Source organism: Danio rerio, chromosome 10 (assembly GCF_049306965.1).
Source record: "Danio rerio strain Tuebingen ecotype United States chromosome 10, GRCz12tu, whole genome shotgun sequence".
Taxonomy (NCBI): Eukaryota; Metazoa; Chordata; class Actinopteri; order Cypriniformes; family Danionidae; genus Danio; species Danio rerio.
Genome location: NC_133185.1, coordinates 8,826,325 through 8,841,893, shown reverse-complemented (window position 1 = coordinate 8,841,893; position 15,569 = coordinate 8,826,325). Strand labels below are relative to the sequence as shown.

Here is a 15,569-nt window from a genome sequence, read left to right as displayed (position 1 = left end):
TCATTTGTGTGATTGCATTGAGAGGTCTAACTTTACAAGACCGCTGTCATATGTTGTCTATGCTGGAAGTGCTGCCTGAGTTAACTCTGAGTTAAAAGCTACACTTTAGCATTAGTCAAATAAAAAAATAATCCTTTATTTTTCATGAATCTTTTATCATAGCAAAGCAATGTGACACTGAAGGAGATAGTCATGAAAAATCATCATTTACTTACTCGAATGAAACTTCAGAGGTTTCCATCCCACATTAAATGTCCAGCACGTCATAGACTATGTGAAAAAAGCCACCATTTTAAATGAGGCTTTAAATAACTTGATTAAATTTAGTAGTTAGTAGGAAAAACACTTCATATTATTAGCAGACTTCATTTCGCTTAGTTCTTTATTTACTCGCATTCATACATTATATGCATAAAATATGACATTGTGGTATTATTTCAAGAGTTTGCACTTTAGATTTAAATTAATATTAGCATGTTTGGCATGCTGTCCTGGGAAAGAACCCTGAGCTTGGAGATAATTGAGCCCAAGGCTCCCAGCTGGTCGATGAGCATGTAAGGGAGTACGAGATCAGGTAGTTCTTGGGAGCTTCCCCTGGTAACGGAGGAAAAGAGGAGATGGGGTGGAAGGGGGGATTGTTCAAAAACGGAAGATAAGTGAGTACTAGATGGACTATTTGTAGTAAGTTTGGATTAATCCGATTGGCTTACTAATGATTACGGATGAGAGACCAGCCACGATCAATCATATTACGTGCTCCTCTCAAAATTAGTTTGCAAAACTTCACTTGGTTTTCCTGTGATATATATATATATATATATATATATATATATATATATATATATATATATATATATATATATATATATATATATATATATATATATATATATTTATATATATATATATATATATATATATATATATATATATATATATATATATATATATATATATATATATATATATATATATACATACAGTTTCACCAGATAGCTTGCATAGCCCTATTTATAAAAAAATTCATTCATTTAGATTGATTGTCTTGATTCCTTAGGGGAGTGAATCATGCATAAAATAAAATAAATAAATTAAAAGCATAGATAATTACAATGGATCGAAGAATAAAAAGTGAAATAAACCATGTTTTCTGGGGAGTTTAGCAGTATTCGGGTACAAAATGAACTAATCAACTGTAAAATAACAACATAGTCTTCATTGTACACTGTCAGAATTAAAGATATATGAGCTGTCACTAGGGTGGTGCCTTTTTGAAAGGTATATATTTGTACTTAAAGAGTCCATATTAATACCTAAAAAGTACAAAAGTGTACCTCTTAACTTGTAGGTACAAATTTAGGTTTTTGAGGTACCAATATGGACCCTTTAAGTACAAATGTTTGGAAAAAGTACCATCCCAGTGACAGCTCTCGTACCTTTATTTCTGAGAGTGTACAATTCAATAAAATAATTCGTTATCAAAGTTAAAAACAGTAGAATTTCAGTAATAAAAATTACAGTTAAAAAGAAACAACAGACAAAAGACCAGGAAAAAAATGTTTTTGTAAAAGTCAGCAGTTATAATTGCAATGAATAATGACATCACAATGAGGAACAAAAGCACTTCCAGTGTAGATCATGTTGTAGTTATGACATATCATGATGTGTCCGCTGAAGACACTGTATCTGTTGAGAAACAAACAGCCAATTTTTGCAACTCTGTTGCATTTGAGCAATGCATTTGTTCCTTTGTTAAGGGAAACTCTGGGCATGTTGCTTTTCATTAACTTCTTAGCCAAGGATGTCCACCAAGTACAAGAAAATGGCCTTAAGTAGCTGTTTCAGATTAGATCAGGTTTGAAATAGTTTTGGCTCTAAACATATTTTAACACACCCTGCTTCAATCTACTGCTTTTTTAGATCTAGCTGCAAATTGGACCGAGTTTGTGGTTTTCATCATGAAAGGATCCTTGGGTTTACCCACCAAACCGCTAAAACTTTCTTAACATGTGAAGTAGCATAAATCATGTTCAGTCAGTATGCTTTTTAAAATAATGGTGAACCAATCTGTTTTCGTGCAAGATTATACAGATAACATCAATCTACATCAGAAGGAAGGCAGATCTAGGATATGTTGATCTGTCTGGAATGTGGCTGATATCTCCTGGAGCACAGATGGCATACTTTTACCTCTAAAACGTCTCTTCAAAATTATTCCTTGATGTTTGGCTTCTTCCTATAAGCCTCAAGCTTGAGAAAACCTCAAACTGCCCATAGGCCAAGGTTCGAGTTTGACCTCTTTGTAAACAACCCTCAGCATCCATTCTCCTGCCAAGCCAGAGCAGGCAAAACACACACACACACGCACCCACACATGATCTGAAGCAGTGATCCGTGCGGCGTGAATGTTACACCAGTGTTCCTAATGACTCTGAAATCCCATACGTTCAGCCAGCGCATCACAGACCATGACAATGCAGCTTCCACCAGAGATAGCAAGAAGATACGGTGTAACGCTAGGAGCCTTCCTCGGTGACGCCGGGTAACCTGCTCTGATCCACATGACTGATATCAGCTCTTAGCGGATTGAGCATTTACACGCACACAAACGACTTAGCAGACCATATTCCCTGCATGTCAAGTAAATGTCCTAATCTCTACCACATGCTTCGCTGCCACGCTTGAGTAACCTTCATGTACCCAACAGGCTTGTAAAGTTTCTAGCGGTGGCGTCTTACCACAGTCGCCCTTCCTGCACCTTTGTAATGTTTATGTTGCCGTTTTTAATGCTTCTAACTGTGGTGAAGCAGCATTTAAGAGCTCTTTTGTAACACGATGGTGTGAAACATCAGAGGAAATGCATTTGGGGGTGTTTGTTCACACTTGAAGCAATTTGGCGACTCAAAATCAGTTTTCAATGAGAGTTCGAGATGATTCATTGTGCTGATTAAAAATTGGACTTGATTTTAGCAATATACTGTAGAGTTACAAAGTTTAAATATGATCAACTGATTTTAATTAATTATTAATTTAACTGATTTTAATGATGCAGTGATTTTAATTAAATAACATGAAAAACCATCACCTGTCATGAGTCAATTGACATTTCAGTTGTGAACAGTGCCTGGAAGGAAGAAGTAATATTTCACACCCTTAATTGATGGTATATACAAATACCCAAGACGTTGATGTGGTCTAGAAATCACTCATAGCATGCCATTGAATCATTTAAGCTATTTCTGACAAGTTCCACTTCCCATCTCGACCTCAAAACCACTGTGGTATGAAAACAAAACAATAAAACATGCTTTAAAGTGAGTGTCCTACTTTTTAAAGCAACTTTCAGCCCAGGCTGCAACACCACCTACTTGCTTACTCTGTTCATCATGTGTTAAAGTTGAAACTCTTACAAAAGAACCGCATGAGCTTCACGTACATTTTTAATCACATGTGAATTGTTTTTCATATTAAGTAGCAAAAGATTCAAAGTAGGTCGGCACACTGCCACTTTAGCTCTCAAAAAATTTTATTAGTCATAATTACAAAAACACTACGTTTCGACCGACATGGTCTTCATCAGGTAAAGCGTTGCAAATGGAAGTCCTCCAGAAATAGACAAACAGCTCTACACAACACCTGCAGTCAATTATCACAATCAGCTAACAAGCCGGTAAACAGGAACAATTGCATACAATAATATACATCTTAAACAATGTGAAAAACATGAATACAATTACAAACAGACATTTAAAATACAAATACAAATTCTCACTATAGAATTCCTCGGAGACAGTATTCTATAGGCTAGATAGATATAGCACATCACACCTGCACAAAATTACATCACTCAAACAAAGCCAGTAGACCTAGGGGCAAAAAACATTATGTACATATTTAGTATACAACAATTCATTCATTCATTCTCTTGTCAGCTTAGTCCCTTTACCAATCCGGGGTCGCCACAACAGAATGAACCGCCAACCAATCCAGCAAGTCTCTACGCAGCGGATGCCCTTCCAACCGCAACCCATCTCTGGGAAAAGTACACAACAATATAGAATGCACAAACACTTACAAAAAAGATTTTAAATCAAAATCTAAATTCAAACCTCTCGGGGATAAAGTGTTTAGTGTGTAAATGTAAAACGCTTCCCTCTGTAATAAAAGTCTGTCAACATCGCCTCCCCTTCTCGGCACCTTCACTTGTTCAATGCCAATATATCGCAAAGTCGCAAGGTTATGTTTCAATGCATTAAAATGAACGGCGATAGGATTTCGTTGATCGTTTAATCGTATATTACTTCTGTGTTCAGCAATTCGTGTTTTTAAACACCGTCTTGTTTTACCTATATAGGCTAAACCACAAGGACATTTAATCATATAGATCACATTTTCATATTATCCATTGTTTCAATAGCACAGCCATATCACTCGAAAAGGGTATAAATGGAGGTTGGAGCCAGCTCCAAGTGGGTGGGACATGAGCTCCAAGTGGGTGGGCCTTCCATCTCCATGTGACCTGTACAAACCTGGAGTTTTTATTCATTTAATGTCTTATACACGAGACGGAGTCCAATATTGTGCTTTATGAATGTCTAAACCAGGGGTCACCAACATGGTGCCCGCGGGGATCACATGAGTTGCCCGTGGGCCTGTTATAAAATTAGCTTACCATAGCACCACATACCAGTGCATCTAATATTTTTTGTAGCTATACTTTTTAAATCACACTTGCATTGGTGTAAAATTGAAAATGACATTTAAGTTATATTTCTTTTAAAAATGTAAAAACAATTTCAGACAAATGAAGTGTTGCATATTGATATTTGTCTGTTTCCAATCAATGTTGACAACTATTGTGAGTAATCATTAACATGATCAGTGTCTTCACATAGATGAATATCATTAATTATTAATAATAATTGAGCAAATTTGATATTAGGAAGTGTGTATCAAACTGGTAGCCCTTCACATTAAACGATACCCAAGAAGTAGCTCTCAGTTTCCAAAAGGTTGGTGACCCCTGGTCTAAACCTACCCCAACTCTAAACCCAACCTCACAATAAAACACAACAGGTTACTAACGTCTACACCTACCCCCACCTTAAACCCAACCTCACAGTAACCTGATGTGTTTTATTATTATCTGTACCACCTAAACCCAACCTACTTGTGGTTTAAGTCCCTCCCACTTGGACGTCACCCAACCTACTTGCGGTGTAATACCTCACGCTTGGAGGTCTCCGGGCTGCAGCTATACCTACTTGTATCACCCTGCAGCCCAAAACTGGTTACTCACTGAAGCTAAGCAGGGCTGAGCCTGGTCAGTACCTGCATGGGAGACCACATGGGAAAACTAGATTGATTTTGGAAGTGGTGTTAGTGAAGCCAGCAGGGAGCGCTCGACCTGTGGTCTGTGTGTTCCTAATGCCCCAGTATAGTGAAGAGAACACTATACTATCAGTGAGTGCCGTCTTTCGAATGAGATGTTAAACCGAGTTCCTGACTCTCTGTGGTCACTTCTCGTAAAGAGTAAGGGTGTAAACCCGGTGTCCTGGCCAAATTCTCTCCATCATGGCCTCCTAGTCATCCCCTTCCACCTAATTGGCTCTATCACTGTCTCTTCACTCCACCTGCAGGTGGTGTGGTGTGCGCACTGGCGCTGTTGTCCGTGGCTGCCTTTGCAGCATCTTGGTGTTGAAAGACCCCCTCATGATTGTGATGCGCCTTGGGTGTATAGCCATACACTTTAATATGCGCTATTTAAATACACACATTACATTTATTATTACAATGTTCACATTTTATCCATTTGACGTTTAACACGTGAAGTTCATGTGTTTTTTTCCTGTAAGAGCACATCTAATTCTGTGTCTAACTCACAGCTTTTCTTTCTATATGGCACCTCCCCAATAGAAAGTCATGCAGTTGTATTGGGGAAAATACAGCACTCTGTTAACCTTTGTTTTGTTTCTCTCACTGCTTTTTTTGCTAGTTGGACTCCCATTTGCAATACTCACAATACAACACAAATCATTCAAACGTGGATTTTTCTGTAACGATGACTCGATCAAGTACCCATATAAAGAGGACACCATATCCTATCAGTTATTAGGAGGAGTTATGATCCCTGTCACTTTGCTTACTGTAAGTGCCCACCTGTTTGTTGTACTAGCAGCTTTCCCCCATATCTGTATCTCTCTCTCTCACTCCTCTCATTGTGCCTCTAATGTGTGTTGCGTGCTTCTCTGGTCAGTACGACTGTTCTCTTGCCAGCTTGAGAAACCGCTTTGGGGTCTAACCACAGTTCAGAGTACGTAAAGTTTTGTAGATCCCTGCTGAAAAATCCAGCTTAAACCAGCCTAGGCTGGTTGGCTGGTTTTAGCTGGTCAACCAGACTGGTTTTAGAGGGATTTTGGCCACTTCCAGGCTGGTTTCCAGCCATTTCCAGCCTGATCTTAGCTGGTTAGGCTGGGAGATGATCAGCTAAAACCAGCTTGACCACCCTTGCCAGGCTGGGAGCCCAGCCAAAACCAGCTATGTCCAGCTTAAACCAGGCAGCAGGTCATTTTCCAGCCTGACCAGCTAAGACCAGGCTGGAAATGGCTGGAAACCAGCCTGGAAGTGGCCAAAACCCCTCTAAAACCAGCCTGGTCGACCAGCTAAAACCAGCCAACCAGCCTAGGCTGGTTTAAGGTGGATTTTTTTGCAGGGATGTAATAGGTTAAACCGAATGTTCAGTCAGGTATAAACATTTGCTTATTCTAGAGCAGTTGTAACCCTGTATGATGTACTGTCTTCTGTTGAACACAAAAGGAGTCATTCAGATGAAATTTTATTTGGAAATATTCAGCAGGAAGCTGTCAAAATAGACCAAGAAGTGTTTCCTCTTATTCAAAGTGTGTAAACGCTTAATGAATGAGACTGAATTTAGGTTTCATCCACCCATTTTGTGCACATTTTGGAATATCATCTAAAAAATGCTTAAATAATGTGTCGGTGCTCTTTGGGCAAGGGATTCATCAGAATAAACAGCAAAAATCAGTCCAAGGCACTCGGAAAAATATGGAACAAGTGCGAAAAAGCCTTTTTTCACTTGGCTAATCATTAAAAAACCTACGCATTTCGGCAGTTTAGTGGCTAATTTGGTTCAGTCATATGAAAAAAAAAATTGTGGGAGTTCAGTCATGTGAAAATGTACGATTTTAGGTAAGAGGCATGGCACCCAACCCCGCCTTTAACCCTCTCAGGCTCAAATTAAGTTTTAGAAACAGGAAAAATCAGGGAAAAATTATCATATGGGGTAGTACAATAGAATCCTGACTTTTTTTTTTTTTAGAGAGACCTTCACATGCAAGGCGTTCTGGGATGTTGCAAAAATGCAACATTTGCTCAGTGTGGTAATTAGACACTGACGACTAAACATAATATGAACATTAACTCTTTATATACAACTTTTCAAACAATGTAACCAATTGCTTTTCATTGGCAGAACAACAACAAAAACAATATGGGATCCACATCTAATATCTCAAATCCTCATTGAGTAGGTCATGTTTCCAAGTCACTTTGCCATGTGGTACTCCAAGAAACAGTTTTTGTCTTTTGTAAAGCACAGAAGTACTTTGCACTTCAGGCGGGCCATTTGGACAACCTTGTCCTGCAGTGCTACTTCTGAGTAAAAAAACTCATAAAATATGTATCTGGAGTAATAAGGTAGTTAAGTTTTAACTGTTGCAAATCAGCAACGCCTGCCTTGAAAGGGATAAACCCAAACGTCATTGGGGATTAAGAAAATTATATTGAATTGTAAAAATGAGGTCATACGAATTCATGCAATTAGCCACTAAATCAACAAGTTATGGATTGCCGTGAGATTGTGTTGTTAAAACTTATGAAAAACTAGGAAAATGTGCATAAACTACGATTAAAACAAATTTACCAAGTATATTCCAGCATGGGCATCAAAAAATGATGTGATTTTGTTTTAATAGACTATGTGATAACAAAAATGGAGCATTAATGGACAAACCAATGGACCAAGCACATTGTAAAACATTTGAAATGTTGTTTTGGTCATTTTAAAATTTCTTAGCCAAAGTCCATCATCAAAGTGCTTCATTTTATTACCTCCCAGAAGCTACTGCACATTTATGTTTCATCTTCGAAATGTTTTTTTTATGTTTTTATATAAGTCCCAGAATGGCTTCTCCTACATTTTTTTTCTATATTTGGCCTTAGTTTATCAGGAAGTGACGTTTTTATTTAATTTCCATCACTGGATGGATGTTAATGTTTCTTCATTCGCGAATATTTTACACGATATCCCTGTCTTATTTGCATCTTTGAATGCAAACATAGCTCTTATTAATAACTTCGTCTTGTCTGTTATTAATGTCTTCATCCCACACAGTGGAATATAAAGTCATATAGGCTAATTTTTGGAGCTCTTGGAATCTTGAGCTATGATAGAAACTTTTATGAAACAAATTCTAGTACTCAAGTAAAAAAAAAAATCATCAGATTTTTGTTATAAGATTATGTGATGATAAAAATGTGTGTGAGTGGATAAACCAGCAGTCTGACTGCATTGTAAAACATCTGAAATGTTGTTTTGGTCATTCTAAAACACCTTAACCATTTTAGTATTAGTGTTATCATGTGATTAATTACTTCCAGAACTGTCAAGAGCGTCTGTGCTCCACGTCTCATGTCTTTAAATGCCACCACGCATTTAAAAGCATGTCAGCTTACTGTCTTCTAAGGCGCAAATCATTGATTCTATTAAGAAAAGATTGATGCAGCTTTTCCCACCTCAGTAAATTCCATTTTTACCTGTTAATATTTGGCACCAGTTAATCAGGAAGTGACGATTGTGTTCTCTTTGACTACTTTGATTGAAACGCTGCTTTATTTGCACGTTTTACATGCGATAGTCCAGTTTTTACGCATAAATTTAATTTGCATCTTTGGGTGGAAACACAGATATTCTCTGGAAAAGACAGAAATAAGAGTTCTTGAGAACTTTTGTTGTTCAACAAATGATCTGTCAAATGGGATTACAATGAAAAAAAAAAAAACCGATCTATTATACGCTTCCTGTTCCTAAAAATATGATTGATTTGAGTAGTGTTAAACAGAAGTCGAGCGAAAAAAAGCTTGTCTTCTGATATTCTACCCACATACATTTTCCCATAGAAGCCCATCTACCACAGAAAGTCACATAGTGAGAGGTTTAGACAAAGACCGTTTCTGTGGTTACATCTCATAACTGTTTCTGTAATGCAGGCTTTTTATCTTGTGTGTAGCATCTACATTTCAGTGCTATCCTTTAAAGCAGTGGTTCTCAAACTGTGGTACGTGTACCATTAGTGGTACGCAGGCTTCCTTCTAGTGGTACGCAGAGGAATGAAATATGTAATGTACATGCTACACACATTTCAAAATTTATCAAAAATGATGTTTATAATATGCCATATATGACATGTAGCCTATATTTCTGAGGTAATCTGTCACATTTTTTAACTGTGCAGAGTTGTAGCTGCTTTACTAGGCCCACTACGCTACTGTATTTCAATACTGCTCATTTTGGTGGTACATGGAGAGACAATTTTTTTCTGAGGTGGTACTTGATGAAAAACGTTTGAGAACCACTGCTTTAAAGGCTATTAGACATGTCGGTGTGTTTAAAAGTGGTTAAACTGAGCTCACCAATTACGGGTAAAATTTCCTACATAAATATTTATACGTTAATACATGAACTATAGAACCTCGTAGTCACCCATGTTCAGCTCACAGCACATATCTTCCTCCCATTAAAACATCTTATATTTAAATGAAAAAATGCTCATAGTTGAATAAAATGCTTCACACAAGCTTTATAATTGATAGTCAATAGTATAATTGACAGAATCAAATGTTTCTTTTTGTAGCTGTATTAAAAGACATGCAGTAGAATATAATCAGCGTACAAGCCAATTACCATTTGATGAGTGGTTGAAGTACAGTCCATTTAGTAAGTTATACTTGTGTGTACTTCATTCATAGTAAAAGTCTTTAAGAGGACAAAAGCAAAGAAACATGAGAACATAATTTGTAAACTAGTTGTGGATTTGTTAGTGTCAAAGTGATTATGGATCATAGGGATACCCTCTAAAGGAGGAAGCGGAAACATGGGTGACTGTGATGTGGGGCTATTTTACAAAAATCCCTTTGTGGGCTGCATTGTCAAGTGTTTATACGGTTTGATCTTGTCTTCTGTTCTTGTACTTGTGGACATCCTAATAAGATTCAAAAACAATCCTCAAATCAGTCTTCTGAATTGCAAATGCATGGTTAATTGTGATCATTTTGTTGACCTTCCCTTTAAAACAAAAAAAAAAAAGTAATGCTTCTTTGCTTCCTTTTCCATCACAGATGATCATAGGCGAGTGCCTTTCAGTATACCTAAACCGCATCAAATCAAACTCTTTCTGCAACGGTTATGTGGCCTGTGTCTATAAGGCCATTGGCACTTTTGTGTTTGGTGCCGCCATAAGCCAATCACTCACTGACATTGCCAAGTATTCCATTGGCCGACTGCGGCCGCACTTCCTGGATGTGTGCAAACCAGATTGGTCGAAGATCAACTGCACTGCAGGGGCTTACATTGAAGACTTTGTCTGCACTGGGAAAGAAAGCGTGGTCAATGAGGGGCGGTAAGTAACATTTCTTTCTGAGAAACTAATTATTTTTTACCTTCAGGGATTTAACACCAGAGGAACACCTCCTAGTTCCTAGAACTATTTGCTTAAGTACTTGCTTTGTCATGTTTGCTCTGCAGAAACTGGTACAGTGCTTTTAATGTGGAACAAGATTTACAAAGAGCTAATGTTAACAGCATTTACCTGCTGCACTTGACTGCAACATTGTTGTTACTCAGACTCTTTATGTAGTACAAGAAGTTATAATAAATGGTTTAATCTCTCAGTCCTTGGTTTTGCTCTTTAAGTTGCATAACTTGGCATTATCACAAAACTCCCAACACAAAACCAACACCGGTTTCATAACAGTGTCGATCCACCAGTTGTTGAATGCTATGCTTGATGTTGCTGGTTCCTAAAGATGGTGTGAATGCCAATAAGAAAATGGCCCAAAGGGAAAAAAAAAAAGTTTTTGGCCATCACTTGTTCCTAGTAACTACCTAGTTTCTATAACTACCTAGTGCAAAAGTCACTCTTAACACATGGAGGGACACTTTTCTTGCCCTAATTTGCTTGTCTGAAGCATCTGCGACTGGTGGCTCAGTGGTTCAAGATGTCCTCTGCAGTCTGTCATCACAATGATGTATTGGACCAAGTCCAATATGTTGTGAACATTATACCGCCCTCTAAGGTAATGCCCATACTACTGTGATGGTTAGGTTTAGGGTAGAGGGAGGTGTAAGCAATCGTCCATTATGTTGTGGACCTGGTCTAGTAAGTAATCAAGCTGTGAGCTGCAGCAAGGACTGTCTTCAATAATACGCACTGTTGCCCCGCAGCAAAAAGGTTGCTGGTTAGAGTGCCGGCTAGGCCAATTGGCATTTCTGTGTGGAGTTTGCATATTCTCCCTGTGTTCGTGTGGGTTTCCTCCGGGTGCTCCAGCATCCCCCACAGTCAAAAGACTATGAATTGAGTAAACAAAATTGGTCATAGTGGTGTGTGTATAGGTGTTTCCTAGTACTGGGTTGTGGCTTAAAGGGAATCCGTTGTGTAAATTTTTTTTTGCTGAAATAGTTGGAGGTTCGTTCCGCCGTGGCGACCCCTGATGAATAAAAGACTAAGGCCCCGTTTACACTAGTGCGTTAGTTTTAAAACTGCGTTTTAGATCAAAAACAATCCACGTCCACACTAGCGTTTTACCTAGCGTCTCTGAACATATCTCCGTCCACACTACGCCTCCAAAAACGTATATCACGTGACCATTCAGGCATTCTGGGCATCAGCGTTCTTGTATAAACAGAAAGCATGTGTCTCGCTCGGCATTTGGTTATTTTTAGTCAACAAACGCCGGTTGAACATTAAACGCGATGTCAAAGAAAGCAAGAGAGGTATTTTTTTGGACAGACGACGAGATCGAGTTGTTACTAAACATAACAAATGAATAACTGCACAATGGCGCCTAAAACAGACAATAGTGCAAACAACACTCCCATTTCTGTGCCCATGTTGTTGTTTACAGTACTGTCTTTCGGTAGCGTTAAAGCCATATGTTATAGTCATGTAATAGAGGCTTGACGTATAAGGGAAGGATACGCAATGACACAAAAGCCCAAATCAGGTAGCGAATCTCAGCAGCTCCGCCTCCGTTGTTAGTTGTCTCCGTTTTTCCTCATCCACACTAAGACGTAGCAGCAGCGTTTCAGAATGAAATTGGCCTCTCCAGCGTTTTCAAAATGCTCCGTTTTCGGTGCTCGAGAACTCCGGCGTAGTGGTGACGGATGGCGTAACCGTAGCAAAATTTATGCATTTTAAAACGAAAACGCATTAGTGTAAACGGGGGCCTAAGCCGAAGGAAAGTGAATAAATGAAGCTTCTGGGACCCTGAAGTCATAAATTGGTTCTGGTGTGTTTAGAGTTTAGGGAATAAGTGTTGGGAAGGAGGCATACCAGAACTGGATTTGGCCAAGCCTTCCCTAAAGTCCACATAAAATCAAAATATACGATGTTTATTTTATTATTAGCACACATTATTATTTTTAAATTGAGCAATTAATCTGTGCAATTTAATCCAAAGAAGAAGAAAAAACCATTTGCTTCCACTCTGAAACTGCAGTCCTCCGATGACAAAAGATAAGAGGAGAAACACAAAAATAAAACTGACCCGTTCTCAAAATTCCATATCTGTTGAAAATATATCATCATACTGAAATAAAAGTCTGCAGCAACTTCTTATAGACTTTACCAACCCTCTACTGCAGGGATGTCCAGTCTTGCTCCTACTGAGCCGACCGTCACAGTGTTTACCAGAAGCCCTAATTAAACACATCTGAACCCACTTAATCAAGGTTTTTCGCCTCACTAGATACCTGAATACCAGCAGATGTGTTGGCACTGAACTCTGCAGTGTTGAATCTGAATTTCCACGCACAACTGGGTATCTTGCTTTGGATAGAAAAACTGTTGCAAGACAGGAAAGTTTGTCCTTGAGGTGGAAATGGGAATCCCTCGGATTAATTCTTTAATGTGGTTCCACGCCGGAAAATTCTAGTCCGCATAAGCATTCATTATTACACAAGCTTGTCTCTCGAAATGACATTTTTGGACGGATGGATCTTGCATGAAATTATGTGTAGGGATCTACTGGAAGGTGTTCAATCGGTAGAACCACTTCAGTTAGTCTTTAAGTGTTCTGTGAGTAGGTTGTATTTGGCATTGAGAAGAAACACCCTCATTACCATCAAAATTAAGTGTTTACTGTGGACCCGTCAGTTGTCCAAACTGTTGGCCACCCAGGCTCTCGGTGGAAATCTGTGGTTCACACGCTGTAGTGGTCTCTAATCCTGCGGTCAGCCATTTGAGAGCACGCAAGGTTTGTGTTTGGGTTCTTGGGCCTGACTCAAGGCCAGCGCTATCCCAGGCCCACACGGAATGCTCTCATGTATCATAGGTGTGGTTCCCATCTCCCTCTCACAGCAGCACCTCTTTAGTGGTTGTCCAGTGTTTGCCTAGGAGACGATGCCATTAATAGAACAAATAAAGAGCAGTCGAGGGTCTGAGCCCAGAATAACCAGATCACATTTCACATGGATATTTGCTTCTCTGGAAAAAAGGAGTCTTCTTGCTATTGTGTTTGTTTGTGAACTGGCGAGTCATCTTGGTGTAAATGATTTAAATTCCTGAGCAGATCCTCCATTTATTGAGTCCCTCTTGTGCACTTTTGTCCTAATGGAGATGGAGCACATTAAGGATATGTGGTCTGCTTTATTTTAACATCCCCGCCTTAAAGATAAATCAATAAAGATCTACTTTGTCTCATGACCCGGGCTGTAATTCAATCAGTAAAGAGGAACATTAAGATCTGGTCTCAAATCTTGCACGCTGCCCGGATCTCATTAACTTTGCTTTTAAGTAGATCAATGGAACAGAGCATGTTTGCATTGGAGTTGGATGAGTTTAAGACAGTTGTACTGCTTGGATGGTTCCAGTTGTATTTACCATCATTCATTAGGTGGATACTGCTAGTCGACAAGTGGTTTAAGCTTGAATAAACAGGAACACAAAAGCCTAACAGAGAGCCAGACCTCCCTCCCTCTTCATAGCTTTCCGTGCTTCCCCTGCCCCGACCCCCACCGCTCAACACGCGTCTTTCCAACCCCCAGAGCATGGCTTTATCACCCGGAAAAGGGTGTTTGTTTTTATGGGACCAAATGGGACAATGCTAAAAATTTCCCCCAGCATAAGATTCAATGTTATGATTCCATTCCAGCAATGTTCACCAATTCTTAGTCTGTTTACAGAGATGCTAAACAAATGTCAACTTCGACTTAATGAGTGAAGGCACATGCACATGTCTACATGTAAATAGTTCCACAGTATATCTGCATTGCTCAGATTAATTTTTTGTTTGTGTTTTTTTTTTTCAGACTTTCATTCTATTCAGGCCACTCCTCGTTCTCCATGTACTGCATGTTGTTCCTGGCAGTAAGTGTTTTTTATTATGCTTTGCAGGGTATTGTTCACCCCCCTAACAAAAAACTATTCAGTCATTATTTGCTCTTAAAAAATACATGTTAAAAATGTCTTGATTTTTGTCTTGCACTTAACATCAAAACCTGTCCAATGATATTTTGGACACCACTGACTTTCATTTGCAAACAGTTAAATCACTTTTCAAAGCAGGTTTAGAATAAGGGAGTTTTCATACCTGCCTTATTTAGTTCGGTTGAATTGCACTAGAGTTTGTTTTCCAAAGTAGCAATTACACTCTAGTGCGCACCAAAGGCAGACCAAAAAAAGCATATCGAGACCTCCTTACAGAGATGGTCTCAGTACACTTTTAAACGAACATTTCCTTTTTGGTGAGAATATGATGCGAACTAGAAGAGACCCAACCGCAAAAAGTACTGCGCCTTTTTGAACTAATCCAGGTGCCGTAGTCCAATGTGCTGTGCATTATGGGATGTGGGGGACAACTATTTGTTGACAGCGCTTTACCAACAATTTTAAACAGAGTATGTATCATCAAACAATGTATAATTTGTTACTCTTGGTCCAGACCAGATGACGCGAGCCACAGATGTTAAAGCACGCTAAGAATGGGTAAAATCTTATGTTTTTAAATGTATTATTTACCCAACTAAAAAACTAAAATAGTCATTTTTTCTCCTTTATTTATTTAGAAAACATCAAGGTGCTTTCACACCTAGACTTTTGTTTAGCACAGTTTTTTGTTAGACTATTGTCGCATTTCCCCTGTGAGCGTGGTTTGTCTGGGTTATGTCAATTTCAGCAATCCGTGCCAAAACAATTAAGAGGGGTGTGGCTGCAGACTCGGTGCAGATGCAATCTGAGCTGCATGCAATGCTTTTGAATTGGCTCACCTAACCC

At 38.7% G+C, this 15,569-nt stretch overlaps 1 protein-coding gene across 5 annotated transcripts in view; it reads left to right on the top strand.

The window, feature by feature from the left end:
- plpp1a (phospholipid phosphatase 1a) overlaps nucleotides 1–15,569 on the top strand; it is a 29,508-nt gene that overhangs the window by 6,742 nt on the left and 7,197 nt on the right. For 2 of the 5 annotated variants that reach the window (XM_005155458.5, XM_073914441.1), the window contains 3 exons: nucleotides 5,996–6,147; nucleotides 10,417–10,697; nucleotides 14,606–14,663. In XM_005155458.5, the coding sequence (XP_005155515.1) occupies nucleotides 5,996–6,147; nucleotides 10,417–10,697; nucleotides 14,606–14,663 (491 nt within the window). Of the gene's footprint in view, nucleotides 1–5,922; nucleotides 6,148–10,416; nucleotides 10,698–14,605; nucleotides 14,664–15,569 lie in introns of those variants that run through there. The other 3 variants (XM_073914442.1, XM_692415.10, XM_073914440.1) reach the window with 2 other exon arrangements.